The sequence below is a fragment of the Fusarium sambucinum genome, chromosome I (assembly GCF_050947815.1).
Source record: "Fusarium sambucinum isolate potato_lamoka chromosome I, whole genome shotgun sequence".
NCBI lineage: Eukaryota > Fungi > Ascomycota > Sordariomycetes > Hypocreales > Nectriaceae > Fusarium > Fusarium sambucinum.
In genome coordinates this window covers 1216744-1234011 of record NC_139294.1, presented here as the reverse complement: position 1 = coordinate 1234011, position 17268 = coordinate 1216744, and the positions used below count along the sequence as shown (strand labels likewise).

Below are 17268 nucleotides of genomic sequence, written 5' to 3'. Positions count from 1 at the left end.
ATCTTGCGCTGCGCTGCGGGCCTGGTCCCCCCTTGGACGACCTAAGCTAATGTCAGTGTGATGGACTCCTTAGCTTAGCGCCCATAAGCCCAAGTCCTGCGCTGCGCGACTGGCCCTGTCAAATTTGAACTTTTTAGCGGATAACGGTTGTAAAGTCAACTGTAAAAGTCTTGGTTTCTAGGTACCTACCTGCTGTGCACTTGGACACGCCCCTGCTGCATCGACTTTCCTGCACCTCGTCATCATACTCGATCATTCCCTCCTCCACTCCCTCCACTTCCTTCATATTACTACTCACGTTTCCTCCTCCGTCTTCTTCTTCCTCCCTTTCCTCCCTCCTCGATCCTCGGTTTGGTTTTGTCTTCAGATTCGCACCTTGCAAAGGCACATATCCTCCTTCACGACCTCAGGTTTTAATCTTCGCACTTTATCTGTGTGCCGTCCCTGTCGCGTGTTACTTCCCTCCCTTCTCTCTGCGATTCGACATCAATTGCTCCAGACAACCATCCCGACGATTCCGACCTTCGTCGTATGCGATCAAGTCAAGTAATTAGGTTAACTTGGATATGAGGTAGCTTTTGGGTATTCATATTGGGTTACCGACTACGCGTTACGAATTTCTTCGACATTATCTTGCGCCACTGCAAAAAAGCAACAAACAAAACCCCTTTCAAACCAGCATTGTCCAGACAACAATTACAACATCATCATGAACGACTTCTCCGCCACCCTCTCGGGGAAGCCTAAGCTTCAGCTTCTATGGCCCGAGCATGTCAACCTGCCATTTCTCAACACTGTTCCTCCCAGATATCGAATTGGCCGACGACGTACCAAGTCGAAATCCAGACCTGGTAACGAAGAACTCACAAGCCTCAAGACCTCTTTCAATGCTTGGGATGGCGTTCGTGATCTTCAGAAGCATCACTGGAGAACCTCAGATCTTCAGTATGCTGTAGTAGGACTTCTTGTTCTCTTTTCTTTCTGGATCGCTCCTCCTGCACCTGGAGTGAAGCTTCTTGCCATTTTGGGTAGCGTCTGGGTTCTTCTCATGCCTGCTACTCGCCAATTCTTCTTGCCTTCGGTCACAATTTGGACATGGCTTTTGTATTTCTTTTGTAGTCGGTACGTTTGTAGTCTTCCATTTCGGCCGTCGCATTCACTAACATATTTCAGATTTATCCCTAATGAGTACCGACCTCATATCTGGGTTCGTGTGCTACCCGCCCTCGAGAACGTCTTGTATGGCGCCAACCTATCGAGCATTCTCTCCGCCCACCAACATTCAGTTCTCGATATTCTTGCCTGGATCCCTTACGGCCTGTGCCACTTTGGCGCTCCCGTTGTCTGCGCCCTGCTCATGTTCGTCTTTGCTCCCCCTGGTACAACCCCGGTATGGGGACGCACATTTGGTTGGATGAGCATTCTTGGTGTCACCATCCAGCTTCTCTTCCCCTGCGCGCCCCCTTGGTATGAGATGGAGCACGGCCTCGAACCAGCTGCGTACGGCATGCCTGGATCCCCCGCTGGACTGGCTCGCATTGACGAGATTTTCGGCATCGACCTCTACACAACCAACTTCAGCACAGCGCCTGTTCCCTTTGGCGCCTTCCCCTCGCTCCATGCTGCCAACGCCGTCCTCGAGGCTCTCTTCATGTCTCATTGCTTCCCCCAGTTCCGAACTTACTTCATCATGTACGCTGGTTGGGTTTGCTGGGCCACCATGTACCTCAGCCACCACTATGCCATTGACCTCGTCGTCGGTGGCTTGATTGCCTCTTGTTTCTTTTACGCCGCCAAGGCACGATGGCTACCACGCCGCCAAGAGGGCAAGATTACCCGCTGGGAGTACGAATACGTGGAATATGGTGACCAAACCACCATCACCGACGAGGAGTACGGCGAGTACTTTGGCATGGGTCTATTGGGACGCCCTCGCGCCGATTCTAGCGACGGTTGGACTGTTGCAAGCTCCAGCTCCAGCTGCGGCTCAAGTAGCGGAACTCTCAGCCCAACCCTGTCTGAAGAGGCCCTTCCCGGCATGCTTGACGATGAGCTCTGGAACAGCCATGCTCCTGCTAGAGATGTTGAGTTGAGCGAAGTTGTTGTTGCGGCGAGGTAATCAACACGATTCAGTGATAGCAATCACAAGGCCCAGGCGACCTCATCCCACGCCTGGTGACCAAACTCGCCAGTGGGATTTAACGATTTTAATGCCCGAACCCTTTTAATCTTCGACCTTACACTTTTTTTCTGATAACAACTTTGGCATTCATCGGCACAGCGAAATGGCGCAATGCGATGCTTTACACCGGCAGATACTGGATTCTGACGCAGGGCCGTCAGGGCCAGGCGGCAACCTTTAATAATAGGTTCAAGGGGCCAACGATGTCCCTTTCTAATGTATACCTGCGGAAGGACAAAACCGGACCTGAATAGAGTAATGTATACAAACAAGAGGAGGTTAATATGTGCATGGATATGCGATCACGCCATGTCATGCACCGATTCGCTCGTTAGAGAGCTTGGATGACTCGAGAGGGACAGGCTTTACAGCTCCCCTACTCATGATGAGGAGGAAACAATGAAAGATAGGACAAGCGGCTTGCTGCCGAAACCTGGTTGATCCTGGAGAAGAAAACCCAGGCGGCGAAAGCAGACGAGCCGACTTTGGTGGGAAAGAAAAGGAATACCAAAGATACCATTCGCTAGATATTAGCAATTAAAGAATTGACAATTAATGTCACCACCATACTGTCTCTAGTCTCATTTACTTGTGACATTCGTACCAAATCTGAAGCTATCTTGGACTGCAAAGCTAATCTTTGTGGACTCGGTAATTCTTGCGCGTCGACTTGTTCGAGAAACCTGGCCATGAAAATCTCAATGCCGATCTTAATCTAGGAAGCTTCTCATGAAATTCCTTCAACTTCTTTCGTGTTTGGAACCAGGGCCAAGGCGGTATGGGAAACGCCAAGCTTATACCGAGCTCCTGATAAGCTTGGCAATGAAAAGTGTCAGATCTGCAGTCGCAGTTGTTAGGTCATAGCTCCATTGTAGTTCGCGTGCCGTTCATAGTATCGTCACAGATGAGAGCTGTGATTCAAAGATGAATAGGTAGGAAAAGGTTCATACTCATGATTTGATTACGACATGAGCTAGTATCTACTCTGAAAGCATCTCAACAGAGACCAGATAAAACAAGGTATAAATACTAACGATGGGTAAAGGCAAAAAAAGGGGGGAAGAAAAGTTGAAGCAAGGGAATCAAGACCGTGCTGATTCCCTGTCCCCGTAGCCAGCGGTCTGGTCCAAGAACCACATGTATCCAAATCGACAATGATCCTCCTTATTCTGTTACGTGCTGTGATAGGCAGCATATCATCCGTGTTCTGTATGCTGTTCACATCGCCATGCCGGCCGTATCTTCCACCCGTGGTGATTTCACCACATTCAAACCGCTAGTCTTATAACACATATTCATACCACAATCGTTTCGCATATCCACTTGCCAAACAGAATTATATAACACGGAACTCAAACATCTGCTCTCATCCTGGCTCTACCTCTTCGCCGCAGATCCCCCGCTCCAAAGTCCTTTGGAAGTTTCAATGACTCGGTTTCCGTTGTTGCCGGGTTGCAACGAGGATGGGACGTTGGATGCTGAAGTGTTACCCATTGTTACGTCGTTTTCAGTTTGTGTTCCATAACCACTGTCCTTGGGCTGGTTGTGACCGATGGAGATGCCGCTGTCTACCTTTCGGCTGGTAGGGGGCTGTTGGGCTGCGCCCCGACTGGGCTCCTTTGAACGAGCTCCATCCATCAAACCACTTTGCGCCTCGCGCAACTTGTTGATTGCGCGAACAGTATCGATTGCCGCATGCAGAGTTCGACGAGCGTTAAAGTTCTTCTTAATATTAGGTAGCAGATTCTGGCTCTCGCCCTCAGCATTGATGAAGCCAGCAACGAAAGGATGCTGAAGAGCCTCATGAGCGGTAATGCGCTTCGTGGAATCGATAGTCAAGCACCGTTGAATGAAGTCCTTGGCATGGCTGGAAACGCCACGCCAGTATTCGATAGGAGTAAAGCTGTAGTCTGCGTTGAGGATGGCCTGCATCTCTTCAAAGTCAGAGTCGCGATCGAAAGGAGTGTAACCGCAGAGCAAGAAGTATGTGATGACACCGAGAGCCCAGAGATCTACAGGCTTGCCGTGACCAGTTTTCTTGAAGATCTCCGGGGCCATATAACCAGGGGTACCGCAGGTTGTAGTCAGAACGTGGAACTGTTCCTCATCCATAATTCGTGAAAGTCCAAAGTCTGCAATAAGCAAGTCTGCGTTGTCCTCGGGTGTTCGGAAAAGTAGATTCTCTGGCTTCAAATCGCGATGGACAATGCCATGGTCGTGTAAGTAAGCGACTGCTGACAAGGTCGCGCGAACCAAGTCAGCAGCATCTGATTCGAAGTAGGAACCTTTTCGGCAGATTCGATCGAAAAGCTCGCCACCTAGGGCAAGATCGGTAACGAGATAGAGGTTGTTCATGGTCTCGAAGTAATCGACAAGGGTGAGGATGTTCTGGTGGCCCATGGAGACCTTTTTCAGGACAGCGATTTCGTTGCGAACCTGCCATTGCGCATTCAATGTTAGAAGACAAATTATACAGCTTTGAAAGATGTTGTGCATGATGCTGTTGAGCGTCATGAGACGATGCGCACCATGTGTTCGCGACCGGCCATAAGCCGCTTATTGATGACCTTGGCAGCATAGTAGCGGCCAGTGTCAATATGGACGCATTCTTTGACGACGGAATAGGAGCCAGCTCCCAACGTCTTTCCAACCTTGTATCTACAAGGCTGAACTTGAGGTTGTTGACGAGCTGCGGAATCCATTTTGAGATTGTGATGTCGAAGCCGAGGAGGAAGAGGACGAGGGGGGGAGGTGGTAGGAGGATTGCGGTGCCCCGCAGAGCGTTGAAGTGAGATGGGAGGTGCGACTGCGACAAGAAGGGAAATGCGCTCCTGAAGCAGATTAGATCCAGTTGAATATTGAGAGAAACAAGAATGTCAAGCGTTGGATGAGCAGAAGAGAGCAAGGTACAGTATAGATAAATGTTGGATGGGACTAAATTGGACCCGAACTGAACTGAACTGGAGAAATGAAGGGTCGGGAGTTTGGGTCGGTCAGTTCGTGTGTGAGGAGGGACAGCCAAGGACTAAAAGGTGGGGTTAAGTCAGGCTCGAACCAGCTGAAATACGGATAAGATAACAATAGGAATAGAAATAGGTAAGGCGTTTTTAGTCTGGACACTCGGTAGGTTTTGTTTCTATTTATTCAAGTAGGAAGAAGAACTTGCTATGACTTGGCTTTGAGGCTTATTGTAGATATATGTACTTAATTAACAGTCTAATCTTTAAGTGATATTCAGTGACCTAGCTCCTGGTCGATGCTCGTATTGCAGGCATTCATAGAGGTACACAAGATAGGACAAAAGTGATTAAATGATTGGACGATGATGACAGCATTGCTGACCTCATGGTGTAGTGACAGCCATGACGATATTTAGCCCTTACAAGGCATATCTTTTTGGGCATGATAAGCACATTCGATCAGTAAGTAATGCATATCTCGTCTTGTCTGAATTGTCTTGTCTCATTTCGCCTCTTCCACAGGTACTTAGAACTTTAGTCACAGTAGACCAGCCACAAATCTTATATACAGTCTATTTTTGGATATAGTTAGACATCTGAATGACTTTGATACTCTAGATGTCTATCATCATTGGACAACAAGTGCCAGCCCTGAAGTTTGTTCTGGTTATTGTGAGAACGTCTTTGCAAAAATGATGGAAGCACTAGATAACACAATACTGCCATTTTTTATGGACTGGCAGATACGAATAGCGAAATTCAGTTTGAAGGGCCTCTACGTGATTGCTTCTTTGCACTTGTAAACTTCTTTTGCCTCATTCTTGACTCGTGGAATTTCTTGCCACTGTTCAAACGTCAGTAACAACACCTAAAACCAATGACTTGCAACTTACATCTCTTCATGTTTCTTTCTCTTCTCCACACTTGTCTCGGCAGGTGTGGCCTCTTTATAAATGCGCATAACCTCATCAGTCAACTTTCTCCTGTTGTCGTCTGCATTTGCGTCCCGAGACCGTGAATCCTGAGCTTGGAAAGTCAAACAGTCATTGGTTGATGTGTAGTACTTGGACTTGCGGATACTGGGGTGTAACGATTTGGGAAGTATTGAGAGCAATTGTCCTACAGGATATGCCGTGATTGCCTTTGTCTCAGTCCTTTGATTGTAAGTACTGGAAACCCATGAGTATTGCATCGGATTGTACGCACTTGTTGACATGTTGCCCCCCTGGTCCACTGGAGCGAGCAAATGTAGTATTGCCTTTCGGTAGTTGAGATGCATTAAATGACTCGTACCATGATCGAGCCTCATTGAGAGCATCTTTGTCCAAGTCGGCATCGAAAGCCTGGTATCTTTTGAATCTCGGCGCAAAGGGTGTAGCTGTCACTTGTGACGGCATCCTCTTTAGGGCAATAAGCCTTGTAAAGACCTGCCGTTGGAGCATGGCGGGCAGCTCACAACGTCTAAGTCTTTAGGTTGTTTGTGTGAATGAGACAATCTTTCTCAACGTGTCTCGCAGTCAGACAAAAATGGAATCATTAAAACCAATGTCTTATACTGATATCAGTAGTGGTTGGGTCCCTTGAAATATTGGCTTGTAGCTTAAATGCTTGCCTGTGGCTGAGATAGTGATCCTGAAGCAGCAACAAACCAGAAGTGCCTTTTTGACCGCCTTACCTCTTCTGTATTAGCCCTCCGTTAGTTACGGGTTTACACTGCGCCTGATCAGCCTCAATTCGAACCCCGAAACCCAGCCTGGTCCAGCTTAACTACCTTCCTTCAATTACTTAGCTTTTCTCATCCACATTAAACCTCAGCAACGCCATCAACTCTTCTTGATCCAACGCCGTGTCATAGTTTTGGTGTCGCGACGAGTTTCTGCTAAAAACCCTTTTCCAACTCTTCTCTCACGTGCATCTGCTCGCGCCCCATTCTTCTGGAGAACTCAACTCGTTTGGTTCGATAAGCCAAGCTCCGACGTCGCAAAAGCCTCTACCACCTGGCTCCCCTGTCGAGTAGACGACCCTTCTTTGTTTCTTATCGACATCCATCTTGTAAGCGTGCCAGCTGCGCGTTATTGGGCCTACGAGGACTGCACAGCTTGTCCGGCTCACAACCATTTCTTTGTCGCTTCGACCGCCACTCAATCCATCCAACGCGCTTTCAATTCTTGCCTTGCGCCAGGCCAGCGCCTGGCAGCAGTTTTTCACTAACGAAAGGATCGAGCCCCATCGATTTTCAGTTGCACCATCGCCTGTGTCTCGCGTCGTTTGTGCGACTAGTGGTACCTTGCCTACTACCTGGAGGGTCACCTCATCCTATTTACCCACCAAATTCCCACCCCTCCAGCCTGAATTAAATGACAGAACCCGAGGCAGAAATCCAGGCCACTGCCAACCTCTCCCCTGTCTCCCCATCGCCTGTTCACTCAGCTGCGTCTTTGGCCGTTCCCGTGCTTCAAGAAACGGTGGACACCATTGACGCCATGGTCGCTGCCGCATCAGCCGCTGCCGACGCCGCCAACCGCTCAGTCAACAATGGCCCTGATTATGAGCCTATCCTGGAGGCCGGTGATGACAATATCGTAGATGACGACCCTTATGGCGAGTACGACGCAGATGCCGTCGCCCAGCAAGTGCCGCAGCCACAGGTCGAGCAAGAGCTTTCCGACAGCAATGACGACTACGCGAAGACGTTTGATTCGCCAATTGGTCCGGAGGAGGGTGAAGACGGAGACGTTCAACCACAAGATGTATCATCGCTACCTGGAGAATCCCACAATCTTTCTCTCCCATCGCAAGTCTCCTATGCTGTTCATGATCCGTCCTACCTGGCTCAGCCAAGCCAGCCTGCAGCATCAGCTGCTTCCAATGCTTCTTCGGAAGCCCAAGCTTCTGGCGCGACTGCCACCACTTCCCAGCTTTCCAATCTGCCGTCTCCAACTACAGCCAAACTGAGCGGCGGCAGCACTACCAGCCCTGCTAATACCTCGACTGATATTCAACGGCTGGTTGCTGATCTCATTGCGCCAGCCGACTCCAACCGTACCACAGAATCGTCTGCCCCATCTGCCGCTGGTGAACAGTCTTCAAATTTCCCACCTTCAACATCTCTTCCACCGAGGCCTCCGCTGTCTCAAGCAGCGCCTCAGACGTATGCCTCTCAGCACCATCCAGGGGGTGTCAATGCTAGCATTCCCTCTAGTCTTGCCGCGCCACCGACGCCTGGGCAGCCGTCCACTTATGTTGCTGCTGGCGCGCCTATTACAATTCCCGATGCTTTGGGTGATTACTCAGTCCCTCTTGGCTCTGGTCTCCAGGCGCCTGTCGCCATCACTTCCATGAATGCTCCTCCATACCCACCTCAACCCGTCCCTTATAATGCCGATCAAGTGCAGGATGCCGAATATCAGCGCCAGTGGAATCAGTTCTTGGTCGATGAGCAACAGTACATGTCGGATGCCAAGTGGGACCGTTTTCCTGAAGGGTCACGCATCTTTATTGGTACACGATCCGCCTCTGGCGCGTCCAAGAACGGTGCTCACATATTCTCTGCAGGCAACCTCTCCAGCGATAAGGTGTCGAAGCGTGATGTTTTTGATCTATTCCACCGGTTTGGGAGGCTTGCTCAAATTTCGCTGAAATCAGCCTATGGGTTCGTACAGTATCACTCTATAGACGAGGGACAGCGGGCCATGGACAATCTTCAAGGTATTGAAATTAAGGGTCGCAGAATTCGTGAGTCAAATCTTTCGAGCATTCTTGTACTGTGCTTCTAACCCATCCATAGATCTTGAAGTTTCGCGTGTCCAGGACAAATCGAAAAAGGAAAGGGCTCGCAGCCCAGACAAAAACAAAAGCCGCGACAATGGGCGCCGAAACGACAGGCATGGTCACCAAACTCGTGATGACTACCGATCTAGTCGTGGCCATTCTCCTCATCGCAATGATCACGGAAGGGATGAGTCGTACAGTCGTGATCGAGGCTATTATGACGGCAGTCGCGGACGTGGGCGATCGCGTTCCCCCGGGTATGGTCGCAACGACAATGACAGTTACCGTCGAAGGAGCCCAAGTCCGTATGGACGATCTCGACATGGAAGTGAGCCTGAGTTGCCGGGAAGGAGATACGGTGCCGACGTACCTGATGTTCAGATCATCCTCCAGCAAGAAATCAACCGCGAATTTGTCAACTGGGTGAAACAAGCTTTCACCTCCAAAGGCTTGCGGTGCGAGGTCATGTTTCTATCGAGCAAGCTTCCTAAGGATGCGGTTGTTCAGCAACAGGCAGCGGAAGGGGTTCACGCCGTCGTCGACCTCGACCTTCGGGCACAGAACCTAGGCAAGATTCCCGTCCAGGCGTTTGATCGCTCAGCCGGTTCCAACAACATTCGCTTCAACCAGTACGCGGATCTGGATCCTCTTACCGCAGCCGAAGTCATTCTTCGAGCAAAGGCATCAGGAGGTCCGTCCAGCTATGGCCAACAGTATGGTGCCAGTGGTTACGGCGCTGCTCCTTATGGTGGCCAGCCCGCTTATCAACCACCTGTGGCGAGCTTCGTCGCTCCTCCTCCGCCAGGACAATACGGGCAACCTCCGCCTGCTCCAGTCAACGTCGCTAATATCGCGAATCTGATGGGCCAGCTTGACCCTGCGTCACTGCAGCAATTGCTTGCACAGGTTCAAGGCGGTGCTCAAAACCCTCCGCTCCCCCAAACCAACCCGATGGCGCCAGTCGCTGGAGCCCCCCATGCTGATATCCAGGCATTGCTTGGAAACCTGGGGACAAATCCTGCGGCTCAACAATCTCAACCTCCACCCCCTCATGGCGCCTACGGGCCTTCCTACGGGGTGCAGCCTTCGCCAAATGGCGTACCACCCAACGGAGATTCGGCAGTTCAGGTCCAAAACATCATGTCACATCTGGCTAGGTACCGGCAGTGAGCCTACATGACAAGCTATGCATCAGCTAAGGCAATGATATTGCAGTTGACAAGTCCCTTTCTCCTTATGATACCACCCAGGGGCAGTTTCTTTTAGAAGTTGAACGTTTTTTATGTTTGTTTTTGTTGTCTTTTGTGCATTAGAATTCACAACATGCCTATAGCATCCCTATCCGGGGTTAGATGAATGGGGTGTGGTGCATTTTCAGGTACGGGTTGGAATGGAAGATGGGTGAGGCGTTGCTCGACGAGAGTCACAGGGGAGATACCACGATTTGCTAGATGTGGAGGACACCATGCGAAAGCATAGATTTTGATACTATAGTCTATGATTATGCCGGTGTTGTATTGGCTTGTGTGATACATAGAACCGATTGTGGATGAGGTATCACTGTTGTTTTAACTCGAGATACCCGGTCTTGTTTTTAGATATCTTTCATAGCGCCCTCGTTAGTCGAGGGCTTTATTTTTCGTTCTCCGTCTTGGCCATGTGCCAGACTCTTTGGAGCGTAACTAACCTGTCTTTCTACTCATGAAGCTACACCATGGCTGAGCATAGCATAATAGAGTTGACCATCTGCACAACCACTGACCATCAATAGTATTGAACAATATGGAAGTAATGTATTAGCTACTTCTAGGTTCTTGAGCCGACATGTCTCTTGAATCGGGATATGGCTTGAATCGTTTCTATCCCCACATCTTGCCCTCTATTTGCTGACTACGGTTTACATATATACATCAATACTAAAGGGAAACATCAGTAGTATCGCCGTCTTATTAGTTTACCATCCAAAACTTTCGTTATGCCACCAAACATTACGTCCCTTCATCACCCAAGGTGTAACACTCTTGCGCAGTTCTCTGACCATTTCGGTAGGCCCGCAAACCATAATAGCAACATTCTCTTGCTGTGACTTCCGGAACGTATCATCAACGATCTTCTGCAAGTCTGGTCTTTTGTTGTTTCGTACAGCTGGGTGGGTCGTTTGTTGCGCCATATCATTCATCTCAACTCCAGCAGCGTTGTCACTGTCGTCGGCAACGCCCATATCACCTGTAAGGAATAGCTGCACCTGATCATCGTCGAGAATGGACTTTCCCGTAGGAGTTGAGGAAGCCCATGTAGCATCGCCGGCGCTACGGATGGCCCAGATAAGCTGAACATGCGCAATGGAGTTTTCTGCGTTGACAGCGTGGTAGAGCGGTATAGCGAAACTCGCTCCTACACCTCCAGCCACGATGAGCACACGGTTGATTCCTGAGGTGATGAGGTCGTTGAATGTCTTTCCTATGGTACCGTAAGGACCTTCAATGTTAAGCTCAACCTTTTCGGCTGACGCTCCGTCGTTGGTGGAGGAAGAGAGATTATGTAGGCGGTTCGTCATGGGACCAGTTCTCGTACGTGCGACAAAGGTCAATTCGCCCGTCTCTTGGTTGGTAGATGCCACTGTAAAGGGGTTATACAAAAACTCAAAGACGAGATATGGTGCAGAGAACTGGCCAGTGCCAGGACGCGAGGCTGGAGGAACATTGAGGTAAATGTGTGATCCTGGACGGGCGGCGTATGTTGCAATCTTGTGAGAGGGCATAGTAGCAGATACTTTGACAAGACTGGTGCCGGGTATCGCCTCAACGACAGCAGGTGCTGTGATGGTGATCATCTTTCGCACAGCAAGGTCCAGGACGAAGACGCCGATGGCTTCACCGATGTAGAACCGCGACGATGGCGCATGGTAGTAGATCAGAGGTGGTATAGCGAAAGCACTGAGAAGATGAACGATGAAAAATACACGGTATGACTGCTGTCGAACACGAGCCATGGCTGTGCCGTTGAGTGCGTGCATAACGATGAAGCCTGCAACTCCTGCAAAGACAATGGGAGCGAAGAAGCGCTTGAACCATATTCCCGACTCTATAAAGAAGACGTTGTAAAGAATGGCGTGAAGGGTTAGGAGAAAGTAGATTATGCGACCCAGTACGCGATGGTACCGGTTGATGTGCTCATGAGATGAGCGGAGGACAAAGGCGAATGGGTTAATGGCCTTGAGAGCAAGGAGATACTGAATAGGCATCTGAGATGTTGCAACGATTCCAAGCCGTTTCGTGAGATGAAGATAATCTAACTTGTTAGCGATGTTTCCCTTGGTGATTTGCAAATCATACCTTTTCCTGTCCCATGAATACTCAGCGCCAACAACCAAGCTGTCCATACAATACCCAAAACCCACTCATCACGCTGACCCCAGTGACTTCCCATGAACCAAACATCTTCACCGAGCCACCACTTAATCATGGGTCCTTTTCCCATAACTCTGGAGATCCATCTCTGTTGGGTCGCCTTGATGGTGGGTGAGCCGGGAACTTGCTGATATCCACTACTACGGCTCCGTCGGACGCGGTTGATAAGACGGAGAAGAACGAATAAGAGCGCTGGAGCGAATGCAGAAAGATGGGCTATGTAGGCGTAGTGTTCGAGACTCAGACGACGTTGGTGTTTTTCCTCGTCGGTTAGAGTGAGGAACTCCCATGGCCAGCCCATGTTGACTTGTGCCGTATGTAACAGTTGATAAAGCCACCAATTCGGATTTCACTGAGATAAAAAAGCAACAGGTCAGTTAACTAAAGAGGAACCTATCGCAGTTGTGGCAAACAAGCGCCGCACACTCAAAAAGACACGACTTGTAAGTCACAGCTCAATTCAGCTCTCATATTCAGGGAGGACAACAAGCTAATTGCGGCAAGGTTATTGGTCAGCACAGCTGGGCAGGCATCTTACCCTGTACCCATAGTGAGTTCAATATCAATTAAAGATATACGCCCATTATAGCATGTGATTGACTTAAAACTCAATTTACACTCTAGTTTCTAGTGGTCCAAATACTCATGGTATCTTTGTTTTAGTATTTGTATCTGAGTAACCCGGCTTCAACATCTATCATGAACATATACGATATCCCAACCCCATCCCATCACACACAGAATAGGATGGCAGCAGACTGTAAAGAAAACCCGAGAAGAACCTCATAACACCAGAGCTCCACTAGAGTGCCTATACCATCCATCAATGCCTTTGTCTATTTAGCGCCGCTAGCAATACTGCGCTTTTGGTCAGCTTGTTGATCTCTCCAACAGACCTGACCTGAATCAAATCGTACATCGTATAGTAACCATGGAATCCTTCCACGAACTGCGCATTTGCTACTCTGGTATAGAAATAGAAACTCAGCTCTTCGCATCGTCATGATCGGGCTCGAACTTGGTCTCGCCAAGTAGGGGACCAGGCTGCGACGTCATAGCAGTCTGTGTAGCAGGCTGAGGCTGGCTCTGCACTGTTGGGCCAGTCGGTCGGCTAGGAGGTTGGGAAGGCTTTTGTGTAGTCGGGTTGCTTGTCGCAGCATGTAGTCTCTGGTCCAACGCTCTGAGCGCAATAGCTCTCCTTCTCTCAGCCTCAGCGCGAGCACCTCCAGGAGCATTGCGTTGAATTCGGGTATCGTTTCGAGAACCGTCCGCTTGCGCAAACGGTGTGCATAATCGCATAGCCACCAATACCAGGAAGATCTGATCAGCGACAGTAGCGACGAATGGCTTCACGGGACCGGGGAAGAACTCGGCGAATGCGAAGGTCTCGCTCGCATCACCGCGGAGGGATGCATCTTGGGAAGAGTCAAGGTCTGGGAACACGGTCTTGTAGAATCGGAGGTAGGTCCAGCTGGTAAGTAATCCAAAGATGGCAAGCCATAGGGCAGCCCTGTTGAGGATAGGGGTCAGAGACAAAAGGAAGACGATGCCGATGTAAAGAAGTGGGAATCGGGGGACTCGGAGAGATATGACGCCGCGGAAGAGCGTCACGGTGTGTGCTGGGACAAGTTGGCTAAATGCGACAAGGAAAGCGATTTGCACGGGAATGGTTCCTGCAATAACGGTCAAGCTATATATCCACGTTAGTCTCTCACAAATATTTTTCTAACCAGGTAGTACGTACGTCCAGTTCTCGTTGCGCGAAAGAGTAAAGCCAAGTACCATAACGCAGAGAGTCAGGAAGTTTGGAACCAGCGAGACGACAACTAGGAACTTTGCCAACTCAGCCGACGACCACGCTCTCTCGAGATATCTTCCTCCATGGAACAGCGTAACAGCAGCGATACCGAGCGTAAACACATTGCTCTCAACAAACGTCGAGGTTATAAACGTCCAGGGATAGATGATGGACAGCTGCGGGACCAGCGTCAAGTAGGGAATGACGATGTTGGCGTCGGCAGTCCATTGGCGATACCGGATCGCAGCGCTGAGGATGGACTGGCCGAGGAGCGCAATGAGTAGGATACGTGTAACGGGCGGAATATTTATTCGCGGCGGCATCGTGACGTTGTTTATTCAGGTTTCAGGGTCCAACCCAAGATATCGGTTCTTATTCCAACTTGGTTGAGGTTGTCCGAGCGAAGATCAGAAGCGCCGGATCTTTTTTGGCGCGGGATACTGGACAAGTTGACTCGTAATTCGTTAAATTACTGATAAATGGAATGTGCCTCTTTCTTGGCGGCAGCTATTGTCGTATTCGCAAGCCTTTGTTGTTGACGTAGGCTCTTAAAATCTGTCCTTCTCTTTATTCCCCTTTGAAACCCTGAGATTGAATTAAGCTGTCCTCAGTCCGTCACTCTGCCAGCCTGATCATAGTGCGGTTCAGCCTCCTGTGGCGCACAACCCAGCTAGCCTAAGGCCGCCACATGCAGGAACTTGCCAGGTGGAGGGTAACAGAAAAAAGGTGGTTTCTGAGCTTCAAGTAGCAAAAATAAATAACCTAAAAGCTTACTTTGAACAGCTAACAGTGACCTAATAATTTCGTCACTCATGCATCTAGAGGGCAGTTTTATTTGGGGCCAGCCAGTACTTAGGTATGAGTCTGGACCCCTGCTCAACAGGCGCCTGATCATTCAATTTTGATGAGACCTCCCCTCATCTACACTGCATGCTTGGACTTTATTTCAGGGGGTTTGCAATCTGGCAGGACAGATGATCCGGACCATGGGGGACTCTTTATTGATATAGCGATTCACACTGGCAATCTTGACCCTCCCAGCACGCTGAAATGAAGCAACTGAAATTTTCGCACAATCCCAAACTCTAACGATGGCTTCATCGCCCGAGGGTGGGCACTAGCGGGTCATGGCTATAACTCCGAGTGGTTTCTTTCATGCTTGCTGACCGGCTTGACAAGGACATCTCTAATCAACAAGGGTCAGCCAATACTGGCCGGCTAGTTTACTGCGCTGCTGGTCAACCTTGATCTTTTCTTTTCTGAGGGTATCATTTGGCTTAAGAATGACATAGACCGGTGAGAGGACAGAGCTGTTTCATATCGCGATTCTTGGAGGTGCGAATGTCTTGAAAGTAGCCGCATCATGTTTTGTCTCCACATTCAGATCTTGAAACCTTGTGATTAACTTTTGAAGATCCTAAAACGCGTCAATTCATTTTTAGCACCATGTCTCCGAACACGACAATTAAGCATGCTAGCAGACAGTCAATTGTTACCGAGATTGTGTTCTTTGTCAACGTTGGACGGTAGAATGGATGTCCAGCCCGGACGAGGCTCGGGGGCTTCGGTAAAGACAAGATGATGACGGATGTCTTGAGGCAGCCAGTTTCCAGACTTTACCTGATTGGCTAGGAACGTTTAACTTGTCGATGTGTTGTTCCCCTGTGCCTCTTGAGCATGGAGTTAGTGGGGCTGACTTTGGAATGTCGTGCAGGGGCAAAGCAAAGACAGCCACATCTTTGATCAAGCCATGATCGTAAATTGCCAAATTCGTATGTCAACATTTGAAGCATTCGAGTCAGGCGCTGTTCATGAAGCTCAAACTGTTCAGTTCAGCACAATTTGAGATCAAGAAGTCCGTGTTGACGACGGGCCTAAGATCCGGAGATTTGCGAAAAGACGGCTCAGACAACGTTGCGTTGGTGGAGGGTCCAAGTACCGAACGGGAGATGCACAATGTCAAGGAGGACCTCGGGAATGCCACGGGAGCTTTTCGACAATACCATCACGTGATGACGTAGTTGTGCCGAGAATGACTGATGATTCGTTTTTAGGTAGGGAGAATCTCATGATCAGATAGTATCATTTGTAGGTTTATCGTAAAGAATAAGAGAGAGACATCTTTGTTGTTGGTTGACACTAAAACCAACTGCTGGAATCATGACAGTCCGTGCTTGTTGACGCAAAGAAAAGGGAAGAGGAAAGCAAAGCACGGGACCTTGTCGAAATCGAAACGTGCGGGTACCCGCCAAGTTCGGAGGTTTGTCGTGGGCTGCGTGGGTGGAAAGCAAGACGTGCATCAGCGCGTTTTTGGCGCAACGTGTTGGGGGCGTTGTATGCTGTATCCTACCAGTCCGCACAACTTTTGTGTCATGGAGTGACGGTGATGGTGTTTCTCAAGTCGCATCGTCTTGGTGGACGTTGAAACCACATCACTGGAATCAATAATCTGTTCTAACTTGGTCGCTAAAAGCTTGGTGATTCAAGTCTTGGGGACAAGGGCGGCACGGCTGTGTGGACTCTCCTTGGCGGTCCATCTGAACGAGCTAAAAGTACATGTTGCCACGTAATAATGGGCGAGACTTCTGCAAGCACTTTTTACGATGAACTGAGCGGGTGCAGGTTTGCATTCTGTAGGCAACCGCTGGCTAGAGTTTCTGTCGTTGTCACACGAGTTGGTGCGTTGCGAGGGGTCTGAAGCAGTCGCACGGCTTATCAGTGCTGTACTGTACAGAGATGACGCTGTCAACCCAGCAAGTAAGCAATGAAACCAACAAATCGTGAACGAACCCTGTGATGTCCAGGCAGTGCTCTATCCGTGGACAGCCCTGTTGCCTTTTGCAACCTTGGTCTGCATTGCTATCTTTCTCTACCAACTTGGCTGGCGGCTATCGGTGAGCGCAACGAGTTGTGCATGCCATGTCACGCAGAGATTGATTTGATTTGGATGCTCAGACCGGCGACCGGGACTGGATGACATTGGGTGTCACATCCTTGTCTTTGTCCGTCCGGAGCTGTGGGAGCCAGGCCAGGCAAGCATGCCGGGGCGGTGTTTTTGGTGGGCCTTTCTTTTCGATTGTGGGCTGGCTTGTCTTGAACCATCCATCGCCTCCCCAGACTGAGGATTGAGTTGTCTTGACGGTAGTG

General features: G+C 49.6%; 6 protein-coding genes across 6 annotated transcripts; 2 read left to right on the top strand and 4 right to left on the bottom strand.

Moving 5' to 3' along the window:
- Nucleotides 1–709: 709 nt before the first annotated feature.
- FSST1_003144 (phosphatase PAP2 family protein) lies at nucleotides 710–2119 on the top strand (the record flags this gene model as incomplete). Its single annotated transcript, XM_083229197.1, has 2 exons — nucleotides 710–1122; nucleotides 1174–2119. The coding sequence occupies 2 exons, from the start codon at nucleotides 710–712 to the stop codon at nucleotides 2117–2119; spliced, it is 1359 nt and encodes a 452-aa protein (XP_083086574.1).
- A 1440-nt stretch (nucleotides 2120–3559) lies between these two features.
- On the bottom strand, nucleotides 3560–4884 carry FSST1_003143 (kinase-like domain-containing protein; the record flags this gene model as incomplete). The annotated part of the gene is made up of 2 exons (XM_083229196.1): nucleotides 3560–4618; nucleotides 4711–4884. The coding sequence occupies 2 exons, from the start codon at nucleotides 4882–4884 to the stop codon at nucleotides 3560–3562; spliced, it is 1233 nt and encodes a 410-aa protein (XP_083086573.1).
- Nucleotides 4885–5901: 1017 nt separating this feature from the next.
- Nucleotides 5902–6584, bottom strand: FSST1_003142 (uncharacterized protein; the record flags this gene model as incomplete). Its single annotated transcript, XM_083229195.1, has 3 exons — nucleotides 5902–5986; nucleotides 6036–6296; nucleotides 6349–6584. 3 exons carry the CDS (start codon nucleotides 6582–6584, stop codon nucleotides 5902–5904), a joined length of 582 nt encoding a protein of 193 aa, XP_083086572.1.
- Nucleotides 6585–7499: 915 nt separating this feature from the next.
- On the top strand, nucleotides 7500–10083 carry FSST1_003141 (uncharacterized protein; the record flags this gene model as incomplete). The annotated part of the gene is made up of 2 exons (XM_083229194.1): nucleotides 7500–8877; nucleotides 8930–10083. 2 exons carry the CDS (start codon nucleotides 7500–7502, stop codon nucleotides 10081–10083), a joined length of 2532 nt encoding a protein of 843 aa, XP_083086571.1.
- Nucleotides 10084–10867: 784 nt separating this feature from the next.
- FSST1_003140 (ferric reductase family protein) lies at nucleotides 10868–12624 on the bottom strand (the record flags this gene model as incomplete). The annotated part of the gene is made up of 2 exons (XM_083229193.1): nucleotides 10868–12204; nucleotides 12249–12624. The coding sequence occupies 2 exons, from the start codon at nucleotides 12622–12624 to the stop codon at nucleotides 10868–10870; spliced, it is 1713 nt and encodes a 570-aa protein (XP_083086570.1).
- A 683-nt stretch (nucleotides 12625–13307) lies between these two features.
- FSST1_003139 (eukaryotic integral membrane protein-domain-containing protein) lies at nucleotides 13308–14444 on the bottom strand (the record flags this gene model as incomplete). The annotated part of the gene is made up of 2 exons (XM_083229192.1): nucleotides 13308–14013; nucleotides 14068–14444. 2 exons carry the CDS (start codon nucleotides 14442–14444, stop codon nucleotides 13308–13310), a joined length of 1083 nt encoding a protein of 360 aa, XP_083086569.1.
- Nucleotides 14445–17268: the final 2824 nt, after the last annotated feature.